Here is an 18,907-nt window from a genome sequence, read left to right on the forward strand (position 1 = left end):
CGCGTAGTGGGCTGTGAACGTATGTACGGACGACCAGGTGGCCGCCTTACAGATCTCCTGGATAGGGACCTGCGCCAAGAAGGCCGTTGAGGACGCTTGGGCCCTAGTAGAGTGGGCCCGGATCTCCAGGGCCGGAACATTGGCGAGCTCATAACAGGTGCGTATACAATGCACAATCCATGCCGACAAGCGCTGTGTCGAGATAGGCAAGCCTTTCATACGTTCCGCAATAGCAATGAACAGCTGAGGTGTTCTGCGGAACGACCTGGTCCGCTCCAGGTAGAATGCCAACGCCCTTCGAACATCCAGGGTATGTAGGCTGCGGTGGTGAGGGTCTGTATGGGGTTTAGGAAAGAATACCGGTAGGCAAATGTCCTGCCCCATGTGAAACTGCGATACCACTTTTGGAAGGAATTTGGGGTGCGGCCTCAGTTGCACCTTATCCTTATGGAACACTGTATAGGGTGGTTCCGAAGTGAGGGCCCTCAATTCAGATACCCTTCTGGCCGACGTGATGGCCACGAGAAACGCCACCTTCCACGAGAGGTGCGTGAGGGAGCAAGAGGCTAGGGGCTCAAAGGGGGGACCCATGAGTCTTGTTAGGACCAGGTTCAGATTCCACGCCGGGACAGGCGGGCGCGAGTAGGGAAACACCCTGTCCAGCCCCTTGAGGAATCGGGCCACTGTGGGGTTGGAGAACACTGACACTCCCAACTCTCCTGGATGGAAAGCTGAAATAGCAGCTAAATGCACTCTAATCGAGGCGGGCACAAGGCCTTGATTCTTGAGGTGCAGTAGGTAGTCCAAGATTAAGGGAACTGAGGCTTGTAAAGGCCGTATGCGTAGAGGCTCGCACCAGTGGGAGAACCTTTTCCATTTTGCCAGGTAGGTCGCTCTTGTAGAGGGCTTTCTACTATTAAGGAGGATTTGTTGAACCCGGTGAGAGCACCTGTGTTCTGCATCGTTCAGCCAGAGAGATACCATGCCGTGAGATGTAGCGAAGACAGGTTCGGGTGGAGTAGGCGACCTTTGTCTTGTGTGACTAGGTCACGATGGAGGGGGAGGATGATTGGATCGGCTATGGACAGTTCCAGCAGGGACGTGAACCAATGCTGGCGTGGCCAGGCCGGGGCGATAAGTATGATCGTCGCCCTGTCCCTGCAGGTCTTGAGGAGAACCTTGTGTATGAGTGGGAACGGAGGGAAGGCATATCTCAGGCTCCCTCCCCATGGGATCATGAAGGCATCTGCTAATGATCCTCGGCTGAGGTTCTGGAATGAGCAGAACTGAGGGCATTGGCTGTTGTCCCTGGTGGCGAATAGATCCACCCGGGGAAAGCCCCACCTCCGGAAGATCGAATGCAGGACGTCTCGCCTCAACGTCCATTCGTGCATTCGGTAGGATCGGCTGAGGCGGTCCGCTAAGCCATTTTGAATCCCCGGAAGATACGTCGCGATGAGGTGTATCGCATGGGCTATACAGAAGTCCCATAATTGGAGTGCCTCGCGACAGAGGGGAGAAGACCGGGACCCGCCCTGCTTGTTTATATAGAACATGGCGGTAGTGTTGTCCGTCAGGACTGCCACGCTGTGACCTTTTATGGTGGCGCGGAAGGTCTGACAGGCGAGGCGAACCGCTCTTAGCTCCTTCAGATTGATGTGAAGCAGCTTGTCTTCTCTGGACCACAGCCCTTGGGTCCGCAGTTCCCCCAGGTGCGCTCCCCAACCCAGGTCCGATGCATCTGTTACCAACGTCAGAGTGGGCTGTGGGGCAGCGAAGGGGATCCCTTCGCATACCTGTTGGTGATCGAGCCACCAGCGGAGCGAGCTCAGCACCTGGTTTGGGATCGTGACTACTTGATCCAATGGGTCTCTGTTGGGGCGATGCGTGCGGGCGAACCACAACTGTAAAGGCCGGAGCCTTAGGCGAGCATGTCTGACCACGTGTGTGCAAGCTGCCATATGCCCCAGAAGCTGCATGCAACACCTTGCCGTTGTTGTGGGGAATTTTTGGACCGAGCTTACAGCTCTCTGAATTGACATGAACCGTGTCTCTGGTAGGCTTGCCTGTGCGGCTACCGAGTCCAGGGTCGCACCTATGAAGTCCAGTCTCTGTGTGGGGACTAACATGGACTTGGGCACATTGACCCGGAGGCCGAGCTTGTCAAACGTCTGCAAGGCCAGCGTCACATGAGATCGGACCTCGGCCTCCGACCTGCCCGCGAGAAGCCAATCGTCCAGGTACGGGAACACACACATCCTTCTTTTTCGAAGGAAGGCTGCTACCACGGACATGTACTTCGTAAACACTCGTGGTGCTGATGCCAGGCCGAAGGGCAGGACCGTAAATTGGAAATGGCGCTGGTTGACAACGAAGCGCAGAAACCGCCTGTGGGCCGGATTGATTGCGATGTGAAAATAGGCATCTTTCATATCGAGGGCAGCATACCAATCCCCCGGATCCAGGGATGGGATAATAGTTCCAAGGGAGACCATACGGAAGCGCGCTTTGATCAAAAACTTGTTTAGATCGCGCAGGTCCAAAATAGGACGGAGGCCCCCTTTCGCCTTGGGGATCAGGAAGTATCTGGAATAGAATCCTTTTCCCCTTAGGTCTGGTGGGACCTCTTCTACTGCTCCTGCAGCGAGAAGGGTCTGTACCTCGTGTATGAGGAGTTGCTCGTGAGAAGGGTCCCTGAAGAGGGACGGGGAAGGGGGATGGCAGGGAGGGGGCGAGGAAAACTGGAGGGTATAGCCCGCCTTCACTGTGCGCAGGACCCAGCGGTCCGATGTTATGCGCAACCAGCCCCGGTAGAAATGGGACAGGCGGTCCTTGAAACCCAGAGGAGGATCCGGTATAGAAAGTGGTACGCTGTCCTCGGGCGTAGCTTCAAAAGCCTGGTTTATTCCCTGGCTGCGGCTTGCCCTGGCCGTGACTCTGGCCTTGGTTAGGTGTATTGTTACGTCTCCGCCTGTTATCCCTGCCTCGACGGCGGTAAGGCTCGTGCCGGGGGCGAGGGTGGTATTGCCTCTGCGGTGGCTGGGGTTTAAAGGGCTTATGCTGCGTTACCGGGGTGTGCATACCCAACGACTTAAGGGTCGCACGCGAGTCCTTAAGGCTATGTAGCCTGGCGTCCGTTTGGTCGGAGAACAAGCCCGAACCTTCAAACGGGAGGTCCTGCAGTGTGGTTTGCACCTCTGGTGGAAGACCTGAAGCCTGTAACCACGCCGAACGCCTCATCACGACTCCTGACGCGATTGTTCTAGCCGCAGCATCGGCTGAGTCAAGGGAGGCCTGCAATGAGGTCTTGGCCACCGCCATCCCCTCGTCCACCAGGGCCGTGAACTCCTGATGCGCGTCAGGTGGGAGGGAGTCCTTAAACTTGGCGACTGATGCCCAAGAGTTAAAATTGTGCCTGTTCAGAATCGCCTGCTGATTGGCGATCCTCAGTTGAAGGCCCCCAGAGGAATAGACTTTCCTCCCGAACAAGTCCAGTCGCTTAGCTTCCTTGCCCTTGGGGGCCGGAGCTTGCTGGCCATGACGCTCTCTCTCGTTGACCGCCGAGACCACCAGCGAACAAGGGGACGGGTGTAAAAAGAGGAAGTCGAACCCTCTAGATGGGGCGAAGTATTTCCTCTCCACGCCTCTTGCAGTCGGTGCACTGGAGGCCGGCGTTTGCCACACCGTCTTATAGTTGGACTGTACTGTCCGTATGATCGGGAGAGCGACTCTGGAGGGGCCCTCTGGGCTCAGGATATCGACCATGGGGTCTTCCTGTTCTACGGTCTCCTCCGCTTGCAAGCCCAGATTGAGGGCTACCCTGCGAAGCAGGTCTTGGTGTGCCCGATGGTCAATCGGGGGAGGGCCGGACACCATGGTGCCCGCTACTGCCTCATCTGGCGAGGAGGAAGAGGTCGGAGCCTTCTGCCCCTCCTCAGTGTCCTGCAACCCGGCATCGACCAGTTGCTCCTCTGGGGCCTGACCCGCAGTGTGGGACTGGGACGGTACCGTACTCGGTGCCGAGTACACTCCTTCCCGCTCCGGTGGTCTAGAGACCGTTGCCTCCTTATGCGATGGCAGACGGTGCCGCGGGGAGCGGGATCGGTACCCCGGTGGCCCGGATCTCGAGGCCCTCGATGGGGGCCCTTGCTGGTGGTAGGCCCAGGGTGTCCAGAATGGCCATTGGCTCGGCTGGCCCCATTGAGAATGGCCATAGTCCCTGCTGGCCTGCGACCTATGGCCATATCCGCCGTACCGGTCCGAGTCAGTCCCCGAGACCACGGACGGTGACCTGGAAGGCCACGGCGGAGCCGAAGGATGGTGCCGGTCCGGGTTTGGGGAGTAGCGCCTCCGCGACCAGGATCTGGAATAGCGTCTCGCCGACCTGGACCTGGAACGGTACCGGCGGGACCGGGAACGGCTACGGCTGGTCGGCCTCGGGTAACGTACCGCCGACACTTCGCGGTGCCGACTCGTGCTGGGTTGCTGAGTCGGTGCCGACCGCTTGTTGAAGCCCGACTGCTGCGGTGCTTCCTGCGCTGAGGGTAACCGGGAGTCCGCCGAGGCGGAGCTCGACCGGGACCGGTTCCCGAAACGGTGCTGAGACGGCGACCGTGACGGGCGCACCATCGCCGGCTTGCCTCTGTGTGGCAGCTTTGGCAGAGCGTCCTCAGCGCGTGTAGGGGCCTCAACGGACAATGCAATGAGGTCCTTAGCTGCCTCAAACGTGTCCGGAGTGGAGGGCTGTTCCAAGAGCTCCTCCAGCCCTTCATCCTCACTCGACGCGCCCATCCCGGGGCTCGACGGCCCTTTCGGCGCCGGAGCCACTACCGGGGTCTGTGCTGGGGCCGTACCGGCCTTAGGGGCACTCAAGGTTTTCGCCGGTGCCGCCCTTTTGTGCGGGGAGCGTCCTCGGGCCTTAGGTTGGCCCTTCACTTTTGCCGGCGAAGACGACCGGCGTCGTACATGTCCCCGCTGGGTCGGTGCCGTGGGCTTCGGTTGACCCACCGGCGCCGGTTCCCGCACCGATGCCGGCGCGCTTCGCACGGAGGCAGACGGTGCCGTCGAAGTGGAGGGCTGTAATGCCGTCTCCATGAGCAGCTGCTTAAGGCGAAAGTCTCTTTCTTTCTTAGTCCTAGGCTTGAAGGCCTTACAGATCTTGCAGCGCTCTTTTTGGTGAGCCTCCCCCAGGCAGCGGAGACACGAGGCGTGGGGGTCGCTCAACGGCATAGGCCTGCGGCACGTGGCACAAGCCTTAAAGCCTTGGGCGTGCGGCATGCCCCGCCGCCCAAGGCCGGTGCCGGGGTTGAACAAACAACCACGGCAGGAACTTTAAGTACCCTAATGAGCTGTTAACTACTGGCTTAACACTACTACAAACTAACTGATAACTGCTAATAACACTAATGACTATTGCTAAGGGACACTCTCAGACGAGAGACAGAGTTGTTCCAACGCCGCCACGGACGGTAAGAAGGAACTGGAGGGGTCGGGTCGGCAGGGATATATATACCCTGGAGCGGGGCGCCACTCTGGCGGGAAGGAGGGGGCCCTGCTGGCCCGACGGGAGCCGCTAAGGGGAAAAGTTTCCGACGTCCGTGCACGCGGCGCGCGTACACCTAATGTGTAATGGACGTGAACAATCACTCGAAGAAGAATAAATAATAACTGATTTACACCCAAGGTTTCTGGCAACATGGTAATAAATGAGATCAGAGAAAAGTAATTTGGAAACTAAATGCCAAATTATTCTTTCTTGGAGATCTGAGTTTATCTTGCCATTTCTGGAAGATCCCTGCCTGCCTTGTTTGCAGGTCTGGCTGAAAATCTGCACATTTGCTACACATTAACAGCATATAACCCATATGTAAGCTCATATAAGCAGTCATAGAGGAGGTCTGTTTTCAACTTAGAATCTTTCTGAGGAATTCTGCTTCTCTCCCTACTCTTATCCACATCCCTCATTGCCCTCCTTCTCCCTACCAACCAGATCCCTCTAACTCATCTCCCTACAATCCCATCGTTCTGTTCTTCTTCTTGAGCTGCCCTGACTTAAACCTTTGCCTTTCTTCCTCTGAGAACCATCAGCTTATTTCTCTGATCCCTCAGTGTTCTGTTTGTTTCTGACACCCCAAGAGCAGAAGTCCCCACCTTTAATGTTACCCTTACATGTTCCCAGTGAGACTCCTGAGAAAGTCTGGAAGTCTGTGTTGGCCTCTTGGTTCAAATCTGGCACCCCTCCTTCACTGGGTCAGACACATCCCAGAACTCACTCCTCACCCGGGTAATACTGCATCTCTTCTGAGAGATGTCTATTTGAATGCAGATTTTTGTAGTCAAACTTCCGTAGCTCTAGAGCTGTACACAGGGACAAATCTTGCTTGGTCCATCAAGGCTGCATGGCACCAGAAAACCTCTGAGGTTCCACTACACAGGGCAGGCAGCAAGAATGTTGCATACTACACAGCAGAATTTCCTAGAGACTCCTTCCTCACCACTATAAGGGATGGGTAGACTAGGCTGGAGCCACTAACCATTTATCCTGGGGGGGAGAGGAAGCATGATTGCAGATGCTCCATTATTAATTATTACTCTTGCAGCCCTGAGGCTGCCAAGAGTATCTGCAAGTCCTGCTCTCACCTCCACCCCCTCCTCCCAGGGAGGCCAACCCTCCACGAAACCCATTTACTTTGGTTTGGCACTGGTGAGAGGATCGTTTCCTCAATGAGCAGTCAAAGAATAACAGAAATTAAGTTCTATCCATAGTCAATGGGCAACTTTCAATTATTTGTAGCTTTTTCATCTGTGAGCCAAATTTCTGCAAACACATAAAAAGATTAAAATCAATTTGTTATTGAGTTGTCTGACCACCATAAAGTCTGCTTGGCTATTTGGTAGTTTAGGGGAAATATCTTTTTCATGATGCACAACTCAAAAATAGTAGAACATATTTTGTTAAAACCCAAAATGTCATTGTTGGGCTAAGACCAAGCAAGAGAAACTTTAGCTCCGAAGGAAAATGTTTGAGGAAGTTATGGCGTGGAAGAGAGGAGTCAGACTCGAGTAGCTCTTTCAGCCTTTATGATAGCTGTGATGCCACTCACTCTGGCCAAGAAACCAGGAAGCCTTTCACTCAGCTTCCTCAGGATTTGGAAAGAGTTGGCAGTTGTCTCAAATGTTGTAAAAATACTGTGCTAACTGCATTCTAAACAGTAGCAACAATAAACTCAGACTACTTAACACAATGGGGCCCTAATTGCTGACTGAGGTCTAGAGGTGCTACTCTAATATTACACTGCAAAAATAATAGCGTATATTTTCCTCATTGAGAATCCTACAAAAGTTTCAATGTTCAGCAAAACATTTGCAATTCCCTTAACAGTTCAATTTGCGTTTTTGTTTTCCACAGGAATTCGCAACATGGGACAAGAAACCATCCAGTAGTGGAAGAAGTGAGTAAACCCCAACATTAAAGCAACCCCCTGAAATTAGGGGTTGAATATTACCTCATTTGGGTTTATAAAGTGAAATAGCTCTCTATTCAATTTGCACTCACCTTTATATCAGTTAAAAAAAAAAAAAAAGAAAGAAAAAAACACTTGCTTAAGAAAAGTATTCCTCTTTATTTGAATTGTCTGCTTTGTTCCGTTTTTCAAAAGAATATATTTTAGCAAAGCACCTTTACATTGCATAATCCAGAGAGAAATAAGTATTTAGGCTGCTTTTCATTGGAAGGATATTTTTAGTATGGAAAAATGCATTATAAAGCCTAAGAAACCTCTTCTAATTGTTTCTTCAGAAATGTATCTTGATAATAGCAACTGCTCATTATAATACAAAACAGAAAAGGGATTAATTTACTGTGGCATAGGAAGTCCTGCCAGTTCCCAAATGCCCTACATAGTTTCTTTGAAACTTTTACATTCTTTAGGCCTCAAGAAAAACCAAAGCTCCACTTCCAGGTTTGGTAGCAAACAGACTATTCTTCTCCAGAGCTAACCTTTGGTCATTGCTTTTGTAATAAGCTTCTTTCACATTTGTTAGGAAGGTACTCAGCTTGTCAGAAGGCACCATTGACACAGTGCAGCCGCCCCATCCTGCTCCAGTCAAGCGTGACCCGATGGCCCCAGACTGCCTACAATAATAATAATAACAATAAAAAATTGAGTGCAATATATCAAAGGAGATCATTTGTCATACATAAACTGCCTACAGAGCACAGTGAATGTGGGACGCATTTATTTCTCATTTTCAAAACTATATGGCACACTTGGTCTTATGAGATATTTGAATTCTATTTGCATTGAATGTTTTGGACAACTTAAATTCTGCAAATTTAATTTGGCAACTTAAATTTTGAAATATAGTTATTGCCATCAAGTGCAAAAATAATCCTCTCTTAAAATGTTTAAAGACTTTGAAATAGCTGAGGTGAATAAAGTAGTAGAAGGGCATTAGTTAGCAGTAGTCTTAAAACACCAGAAATTAAGACAGGAGGACATGACAAAAATAAAGGAAAGTTCATGCACTAATTGCCCAGGGTCTGTTCATCTAAGACATTTTCAAATGTGGCAGTGACAGCACACTATACATTTCTGCTGTTCCAGTATAGACATAACATGTTCTGAAGATTCAGGGCTTCTTCAGGACTAGTCACAGTGCTAGTAAGGAAAAAGGAGTACTGCAAAATTAAAAAAAAAAGTTAGACTAAGAGTCCCATCACTCAGCCATCTGGTCTGCCTTAAAAACAAAAATTAAAAGCCAGAATCTGACCTTGGTTACACATAGAAGATTATGGATGGAAGAGCCCTCAGGAGGTCATCCAGTCCAACCCCCTGCTCAAAGCAGGACTAACACCAACTAAATCATCCCAGCAAGGGCTTTGTCAAGCTGGGCCTTAAAAACCTCTAAGGATGGAGATTCCACTACCTCCCTAGGTAACCCATTCCAGTGCTTCACCACCCTCCTAGTGAAATAGTGTTTCCTGATATCCAGCCTAGACCTCCCTCACTGCAACTTGAGACCATTGCTCCTTGTTCTGTCATCTGCCACCACTGAGAACAGCCTCGCTTCATCCTTTTTGGAACCCCCCTTCAGGTAGTTGATGCTGTTTGATTTGAGTGGATTTACAACAGTGCAGCTGAGATCAGAATCTGGTCCTACGTGTGCACTTCTGTCCTTCATGTGACAAAATACCACACTAGTTTGTCTTTTCAGACTAGTAATGGTTGTTTTCTATTATTCCATTTGTTGTTTTTCATACCAACATAGAAAGACCTTTGTTGTTTTATTACAATTTATTTGTAAATATTTTTAAAGAGAAAAATTCCCACATAGGAAAAGGGAGTGACAACTGCAAACAAATGACATTTCTTTGCTTGCTCCTTCTGCTGAAAGATCCAAGGTACAAGCCACTCCCAGAGCCAGGATACTGGTCCTTTGGCAAATCCTATGATCCTAATCTGCAAGACTCAAACCAAATCTAATTGGAATTCAGAAAAATTCTTCATTCCATTTTGTAAATTCATTTTCTTGCATATTTGCATTGCCTGGCTCCAGCCATATCCAGAAGGAGCAGGACAACACCATGAGAAGGTTTCCTCTGGCTGGGTCAAAAATGCCACAAAAACAGGATGAACTAGAAAACTCACCAGAGAATCCATTGTCATGAAGTTTCCAACCCACTGTCTAGATCAAATAATTTTGCTATGCTTCTAATATCTAGACATTGGGAGATTCTCTTCATTGACAATCACAGTCTAGGGCTGACAAAATTGGGCATGATGTTAATGATATAATAGTGAATGAGGACTAATTTTGAATACCGGTAATTTGTGATACCGTCTCACACGTAGTACTTATGTTAAACCAGTGCTTTTCAATCTTTTTTCATTTGCGGGCCCCTAAAAAAAATTTCAAATGAAGGTGTGGACCCCTTTGGACCCCTGGCAGTCTGCGGCCACAGGTTGAAAACCACTGTGTTAAATGAATGTTTCAAGGTGCTAGGATAGTACTCGCTCAGGCCCTGATTGAGGAAGGCAGCTACACATGTGGTTCATTAGACATGTGCTTAATTGAAATTAATGCTTAAGTGCTTTTCTGAATCCATGACCTACTCTATGTGTGTGTTTAATAGAGGGGCTCTATCCTACATACTGACTCAATTATCTGTTCATTCTTTATTTCCGATCTTTATTTTATTTCTTTGCAATTTTATAAAAAAAAAAATTGTATGCTGCTCTTTTTCTCAGCTGTTTTTATTCTCTGATCCACAGAAGCAACCTCTCAAATCAAGCAGGATCCAATCCAGCTTCATGTGAAATCAATGGAAAGATTCCCCTTGCCTTTATAGGGTTCAATCCAGTTCTCTAAATCAACTGCTCAAATTCACTTGGGATGCAACCTAGTTTTGAAGTGTTGTATTGCAGATACAGTGTTGGCTTTGTATTGTGGAATGCCATTTAAATATCTTCAGATTTATTCTGAATCATTTGATTTAATAATTCTCTGTGGTCACATCCTATGATTTGCTGTTATACTTAGTCATTTTAAAAATGTAATAAAAGATCATTTAAAAAGAAACGAGTTGTGTGTTAGAGCTGAAGCTACTGTGCTTCAAAATAATGTGGCCAACATTTTCAAACATAGATGCTAAGATTAGGCACCTAGCTAAATCTCTAGGTACCTCACAAATGGCTCGGTGTCTAGAGATGCTGAGACCAGTCGCTCCCACAGATGTCACTGGAAATTGTTGGTGCTCCGCACCTCTGAAATTTAGGCTCCTTATTTAAGTGTACCCTCTTGTAAATAATACCTCTCTAGCTGTCAGAGGCAAGGCTGACAACACCTAATTTAATAGCACACATGCCACCAAGAAATGGAGAACAGGGGGTAGCAAGAAAATTATCCACAGTGGTTTAGGGACTCGAGGTTTTCAAAAGCTCCAAAGGGATTTAGGAGCCCTAGTCCAATTGACTTTCAATGCCCCTAAATCTCTTAAGTGCTTTTGAAAATCTCTCCCTTTTTTATTTGCTCCATCTGCTTTAAACAACTAACAGGGAAAACAGCCATTTACAGAAAGTACAAGTCTACGCTCTCTGCAAAAATAGTTGACCAACTAGTGGCTAAACTTTTCAGTGCTCCAAACCATAGTCAATAGGGATCTCTTTGTTTCTTGGCAGGGAGTATATATTAAAACATAAAGATCTAGGCAAAACAGAAAACCTCTGGATATGCAGATTATTCTCTACAGTTTAAACCTTGTGAGGAGGCAATGCTATGGAATGTATTTTTGGAAAGGTTTGTAAAGTTACATGGCAGCTGTATATCACTGTAAGTAAAGACAATATAATTTATGCAGTTGCTGACCCATGATCTTAAATATGTTAGCCAAAATTTTCAAGAGTGACTAGAGATTTTTAGGTGCCTCAGTTTTTGAGTAACCAATTTAAGACAGTTTAAAGGGACCTTACAGAGGGCAGATGCTCAGTGTTTTCTGAAAATTTGGCCCTTTCAAGATGTATCAAGTTTGGCACCTAAAAACTGTGGCACCCAAAATCATTGGTCAATTTTGAAAATCTTGGCCATAAAATAAAAGTTTGTATCAATCAACTTTCATAATTAACTATAGGTAACAATGTAGCTGCAAAACTCCCTCTATCCTTAAGAAATGTTAAATCCAGAAAAAAATGAAATACATGAATGTTGCTTATGGATGGAGTGAATGGTGAACAAATAAGTTTTGTCACATACAATGGACCTGGTTTCAAAAATAATGTTATACTCTGACTGAAGTCTGGTTCAGTGTTCAGTTATTCTTGTTACATTCTGCATGTTTTCTTCTGCTGGTCATTTAGAAAGAAATCTGATGGAACTTGGGCAACCATCACGTTTTTCTTTCACTATTACATTTTGGTCCATCTAATTAAAATGTTCCCAATAATTTTAGTTTAATACAATCCTAACTATGTGTATGCATTTACGCTTCTCTCTCTCTTTGGAATCTATGCTACAGAACATTTTTTCTTGCATAGTCCATCTAGTTGTGAATGTAACTAAAAATGACAAACCTTTATTTTTTATACTTTTTCTTTTGTCTTATTCAAACTGCACGTCTGCCCATGCCTTGCACGAAGCCAAGATTCTACAGCCAGAGATCTTTCATTGTCTCTACTTACTCATCTACTTAATCCATTCGAAACATATTTGATATTTAACCACTTTACTGCTGCCTAGTATATCAGTTGCATTGGACAAAATGTACTTTTAGCATCAACAAATGCTAGTCAATGATGATTCATAGTGATTTCAAGGCAACATTAGATCAAAGAATGCATTAACAGTCCTGAAGCTGCAGCGGTCGTCAGCAGTGAAATGGTTAAGGAATATGCAAGCAGAAATAAAACCTAAAAGTAGCAACTGAGAAGATATTTTAAGAAAACTGATCATGAACTCTTCTAAAACCTAAAAAAGTAGTAGCCAACTTTATTTACTGTGAGATTTTTGATGAAGAGTCAGTCGAGAAGTAGAGTCCATCATGAAGCCATAAAGTGCAGCTTTCATCTGACAAGCATTACTCGGATGTCAGCAGGGAAACATTTGACTACATAATATCCCTTTAGGAGATTAATTTGGTGATAAGAGACAAGAATATTTTTCTTTCATTTTAAAACTACAATAGCTAATGATGTCATGTTTTCTCATCTATTCAAACCATATCCTCAAAAAAGAGTTCTCGGTTTATTGCTGTCAAAACTTACAGGCAGATGTCCACCAGCTGATCCAGTTCAGGGCAGCTGCATTCATACATGTCCCTGCAGCTGATATGACTCTGGTTCATTAATTCTCCCAGCAGCTGGATTGCACTAGCAGGTGCCTCACTGCATATCTTCTTAAATTCTAGCACTCTGCCAGCTTCGCTGTACACATGCTTAGCTCGCTGGTACAGTTTAAAGGTGGTAACTAAAATAAAGTGAAAATATTCATGTTACAATTATTCATTAACAGGCACCTAATTGAAAAGGAAAAAAATGGAAACTTACAAGATTTACATTTGTTTCTGTAATTTTTAATTTATATTAGACGGCTTCTGAGTCAAAAGATTTTTGCTATAATCAACACTTCTTTTTAAAAGCTCTGTTTTAATCCTGTTTGGGGATTTCAAACCAAAGTGTTTATTACAGGTTTGACGATTTTATGTATGTTCTAGAAAGAATATCCAAAAACAATTACAAGGTGGATGAAGTGATAGACAACTCTTCATGCAAAGGGTTTACAAGGTGCTTTAGCATCACGTTACAAAGATTAGAGTTGGTCTGACTCTTTGAGTCCATAAGATTTTTTTTTTAATAAGAAAGGGAAATCTTGCTCAAAGAACATTTTTGCCAAACATATTTTTAAACCAGCTCTAATATATAACAGTGATCCTCCCACTCCCCCTACAGAAGCTGAGGTTAGGCCACCGGAGTCCCCAGGCCCTGCTCCTGTAGTCAATGCGAGGTTTGAAGAAGCTCCATTGCCTGACTCCTCTGGTGTTAAAAGCAGTGCATGGGGGGGTAGAGGGATGTCAACCCATTGTTGGGGCAGCCAACCCCTTCAGAGACAAAAGGACACCATATACACAGATGGGAGGTGGGACTGGGAGGCCCAGGTCTCAAGTTCACACCCAAAGGTTTGGGGGTAACCAGGGGCATGTGAGAGTTCTGACCCATAGGCTCTAAAGAGAGAAATTATGAAGGATGGTTGTCAAACAATTCCATGTGATGTATGCTGGCTTGTAGCAGCATGCTTACAGTTGAAATAGCTGAAATGTATGAAAGGTCATGTTAGAAATGGCATCCAGTCAGTGGGTTCCCTTAGAAGGCAGGTCAAGCACTCTAGTTACATCCACTATTTTAGGGGCAGATGTGACAGATATGGCAATTTTGGGGGGAGACCTTATTGAATTAAGTTTAAGTATCTTTGAGGTCCACTGTATTAAATGAATGGTTTATGTATTACTGTTGGCCAGGATTGTAAGTAGCCTCTCAAGGCAGGAGATGTGGCAGTTGTGAAATCTGGGTGTTCAATGGACTATACTGAACAACGTTGCAGACAAGAATGGACCTTTGGAATAAAAAGTGTTAAGTGTTTTTCCTAGGGAATACATAGGAAGAGTTGAATACAAATTCCCTAATTCTGATTATGCAAAAACCCTGAGGAGAGGGTCTTTGTCTGCTGATTACTATTACCAAAGGCCAAGATCAAAAGCCCAAGCTGCTCTCCCCAGCCTGCTGCTCTCCCCAGCCTGGGTTCTGGTTCTGCATGTGAGATGGTTATGAACTTGTAACTACAGGAAAAAATCAGTTGTGGGTTTTGAAGGACTGACACTTAATAGAGTCTGAGGTTGTAGTTGGGGTGACCTCTCGTAAGCTTTATAGCTTGCATGTAGGTGCTTGTATTGTTCTTAATATGTCTTCTCTATAATGCTTTCACCTTAAGAATAAATGTGCTTGCTTAGAAAGAGCAATATGGTAACTTATAACTGCCGGGTATTATGCTGTTCATTGCTTCTGGAGAGAAAGCTAAGCACAGATGGTGGCCTGTTAGGCAGTCTGGCTTGCTGGGAACATCAGAGTGTAGGCAGGGAACTGTGCAGCCTGGATAAAACCCATTCAGGAGGTAGAGAGATGTGGGTTTCTACCCAAGAGAGGTGATGGCTGAAGAGCCAGGAACCTAGAGTGGGTGCCCTTGGTAGACCATGCAAGGGGAGTACAAGTGCATTTGCCCTGAACTGTGACAGAGGGGGCATGCACAAATCAGCCTGTGGATCCGATACTCCACCAACAACTATGAAAGTACCACTTCAACAACTGTTCCTTGCTTTGGTCACCGCAGGCAGAATTGGGACCATTCTCTCCTCTTCGATTGCACAGGTAAATTAAAATATCTGCAGTTAGCAGAATGTTTATGGGTAGATAGTGTTTGTATTCAAATATTGACATTTTAAATAAAGTTATGTTTCCATTAGCACTTAGTGTAGATTCCTATCACGGTGAATCCAGAGAAGTGCTCAGGCTCCAAACACTGTCCCTCATGTAGGTGATAGTCTTTAAGTAGAATGCCTCTCACCAGTATGGCCTTTAGTCTCAGTGTAAGAAACCAGTGGGAGGAGACTTTGAGAGCTTACTCTTGGAGGAGGCTGTGTCCACTTGGCCTTCTGTATTGGAGAATCTGGAGTTGTCAGATTCATCTCCAAAGGAAAGAGGAAATCTTTCCAGTTGGCAGTCCACTCATTGTATTAAGAGTTATGAATGCTCTTAGCTGCTTTTTTTTCAGGCACTCAGAAGCTCTAAGGAAGAAGTCTCATAAAAACACTAAAAATGTAAGTGCACAGAGTCAATCTCCTTATTGTATAGGAGACTATCCAGATCTAGATGTATCCCGGCACTGTCAAGGCCTCTTGGATCATGAAGGCTCAGCGTATCTAGCTCCTCGGTTCTAAGGCATTCAGATCCACTGATGGATGTTGAATCTGTCTATTTTTTTGGCATGGGAGGAACATTCAAAGCCAGGATCTTCACCAGTTCCATTGGGGAACTCAATCTGGAGGCAAACTTGAAGTCATAGTTAGAATGAAGAAAGGTCTCTTGGGTGGGTTCTTGGATACATGCAATCTGCAGATTTACCGCCAATACAGTAGAACCCCATGGCACATGCTTCCAGATCTGAGGCTGGGAGGGTGAATCCAGTGCTTTCCCTGTGGCCAAAACCAGGCACAACGTAGTGGTGTCCCACACGGTGCCCAGTAACATGTCCTATCACTACCTGTAGCATCACCAATATCGAATTCTCTTTATTTAGAATCAAAAATTAGCTAGTGTAAATTAGGACTTCAAAAGAGCTACACCAATTTACAGCTGCTGAGGATGATGTAACTGAGCCAGATTATAGCAAATGGGCTCATATTATGTGATAGGTAGAACAACTTTTTTTCCATTGGCGATAATATTCCTTTGTTTACTATGTAACAACTACTACTTACTAAAGATGCATTGAACATGGCTGCCTTCTGAATACAAGCTGTTTTTAGACTAGATTAAAAAAAAATGGAAAGACAGGAATGTCCCTTGGAAGCTCAGTCTCATTGGAAATGTCACTGAACAATAGAGGCAGCTTAACCATCCATATCTGATTTATCTGATGCATTCAGAGCTGTGCTTTACCATATAGTTCCATCTTTTTGTTGCTTCTGTAGCTGTTTGCAATATGTGTTGCAGAATAGTGCCTGAGTGTTCAGGATTGCCAGGGAAAGGCTGCACGGCACAGAAACCAGAGCGTTCTTTTTGAGATGATTTCTCTTTAAATATTCTTTTCTTACGAAGCTATTGTTTTACAGCAAGGAGATTTCTAAATGTGCATTCGTTTAGGGCATATCTGAAGTTGCGTGAGAGATTGCCATAGCTCACACTCTCTTGTAAATCACCATTGAACAGTAGTAACCCAAAAAATGAACTGAAAACATGTCTGGTTTCAATTTTAAGGTAAAAGTCTTGCCAAGGGCTGTATTTGATTCAGAGACCACCCTTTGGTAAAGCAATGCTTTACTGGCCAGATTACCTTAAAACACTTTGTGGTTGTGTTATGCTCATCATGTTATGTATTGGCAACTAGAATGGATCTTCTAACTGCTGGCTGCTAGCCAGAAACTCTGTCCTTGACAGCATTCTCTCATGTCATGAAGACTCCACAAACTTGACATTTGGTTTGACTATAATCTAATGTTATCCTTTCAAGCAATTATTACATTCAAAATGACAGAAACTGGTTTTGTGTTCTTGTTGTTTTAGCCTGCCTTGCAAATACGACTCTTTGCCAAGTGAATATCAGTTAAGAAATGATATCATTAGATGAAAGGTTTCTGTTTTTTACAGTTTGGAGCTGTAAATCTAAACTTGGGGAAAACCACAAGTGTCATAGATATGACAGAGCATAGCAGCATTCCAATCCAAAAAAATTAACCACGTGCTTAACGAAATCTTTTTATAGTGTTTGCCTCCCCATACCCCCAAGTCTGATGCTCTGTACAAGTAAAATAAGCTTCAGGCTGCCAACCATCTTTGTATTCGACAGGCACTGCCTCTGATTCGGAAACTAAGGATATACATAAATCCAGACATATGCTGCAAGTAATGGAGAAAGCTCTTCCACATTAGCGCTATCTAAATACTCACTGCCATGCAATCAAAAATATCAACAGTAAAACTGATATTTCTAACAACTGGATCTATGTCTGAACTGGGGGCCACTGACCTAGCAAGAACAACAGCCACCACTGCACAAATAGGAAAAGATCTGAATTGACGGTCCTTGGATAAGAGCCATACAGCCAACGAAGCTTAGATGTGTGCAGGAGATGACTACCCCAAAATCATTTACTATATAAAAAAAAATATTGGCAGGTGGCCTCATATTTTACAAGGAGAACAGAATGATCATTGGAGCCTCAAGCTACCGTGGCCAAAGTGGGAAAGGTATAAAACTTACAGATGCACAATACAAATCTTATATCTAAGCTAGGAATAGAGTTGCTTTAAAGAGCTACGACTATTACAGAGCCATCAAAGATGAAATCCTGCAGTCCCTACACAGGGCTTAAGACCCCCCCTGAAGTCAGTGGCAGTTTTGCCAGGGTAAGGACTAAGGGCTGCAGCATCTTCTCTGTTATCTGGCTCAGAAGGATGCAAAGGAGCAGCAATTAGGACACTACGGGTATGTTTACACTACAATTAAAAACCTACAGCTGGTCCACGTCAGCTGACTCGGGCTTATAGGGCTTGGGCTAAGGGGCAGGGTAGACGTTTGGGCTCAGGCTGTAGCCCGAGCTCTGTGACCTTCCCAGCTTGCAGTGTCCTACAGCCCGGGCTCCAGCCTAAGCCCAAACGTGTACACTGCAATTAAACAGCCCCTGAGCCCCATCAGCCCGAGTGGGTCCTGCAGCCTCGTTATGGGCTCTGCACACCTGGCCTCCATGTTTCTGCGAAGGACTTGCCCTTAAATGACTTCTTCAGCGCCATCAGAGCCCTACTCAAATGGGTCCAAAACATGCATTGCCTACCAACTGCCCTTGGAGGAAACATTGGGATTTTCCAATGCACCAAGGGCTGCAACAACAAAATGTAGAAATCTTAAGACTAAACTGCCATTAATGAAACCTTGTCCAAAATCCACATAAAATTCTTTTAAAAAGCAAACAGCAAAAGTCCAGGGACTATTAGTCCCAAACAAATGCGAGTGAGTTAAATACAGCAGAGAACTGTACCATGTTTTTTTGGCAAGGTCATTTTTGAATTTTAAGTGTATGAAAATCGTGCAAACCCATCCACGCTGCTCCCACAGATTTTTAAAAAATAATAATAATTAAACGTGACTTCCACTAAGTTGTATTATTTGTTATTACTTCACTTTCAGCAGATTCCTTTCTTTGGGGTTTCCTGCAGAATTTGACTTTAGCTAAAAAAATCAACCTCTACTTGGCTATACATTTTGTCAGGTCTCATTGGCATCTGCTTAAGATACATTTCACTATATATTAATGAACTAAATATGGCTCATCTCTGAAGATGTAGTAGGGCTGCAAGAAATCTATCATAGGGGAAGAACTCACCATCCAAAATCTTAAAGGGAAAGATTCTACCACCTTTACAAATGTGGACTATACCTTTCCCCGTAAGGTGTCCCAATGATTTCAGTGGAACTATTGGCAGAGAAAGATACTACTGAATGTGTGTGACCGAATCTGGCCTTTAATATATACAAGAAAATGTTGTTACGTGGTGTTATATTTCATCCAGGGCAGATTATGATTCCCCACCCTTTTACCCACAATGGTGAGCTGTTACACACACAAGGCATCCCAGTCACTCTAATG

The 18,907-nt window shown here is 45.6% G+C and overlaps 2 protein-coding genes across 4 annotated transcripts in view; one reads left to right on the top strand and one right to left on the bottom strand.

Moving 5' to 3' along the window:
- FAM227B (family with sequence similarity 227 member B) overlaps positions 1-10,581 on the top strand; it is a 178,442-nt gene extending 167,861 nt beyond the window's left edge. Inside the window, exons 17-18 of the mRNA XM_065558152.1 lie at positions 7,409-7,451; positions 10,275-10,581. Of these exons, the coding sequence (XP_065414224.1) occupies positions 7,409-7,451; positions 10,275-10,351 (120 nt within the window). The 3' untranslated portion in view covers positions 10,352-10,581. The remainder of the gene's footprint in view (positions 1-7,408; positions 7,452-10,274) is intronic.
- GALK2 (galactokinase 2) overlaps positions 7,603-18,907 on the bottom strand; it is a 70,114-nt gene continuing 58,809 nt past the window's right edge. For 2 of the 3 annotated variants that reach the window (XM_005304003.5, XM_005304004.5), the window contains 2 exons: positions 12,759-12,960; positions 7,603-8,134 (listed from right to left, as the gene is read on the bottom strand). In XM_005304003.5, coding sequence (XP_005304060.2) covers positions 7,927-8,134; positions 12,759-12,960 — 410 coding nt within the window. In that variant the 3' untranslated portion in view covers positions 7,603-7,926. The remainder of the gene's footprint in view (positions 8,135-12,758; positions 12,961-18,907) is intronic. The other variant, XM_065558150.1, reaches the window with a different exon arrangement.

Source organism: Chrysemys picta, chromosome 10 (assembly GCF_011386835.1).
Source record: "Chrysemys picta bellii isolate R12L10 chromosome 10, ASM1138683v2, whole genome shotgun sequence".
NCBI lineage: Eukaryota > Metazoa > Chordata > Testudines > Emydidae > Chrysemys > Chrysemys picta.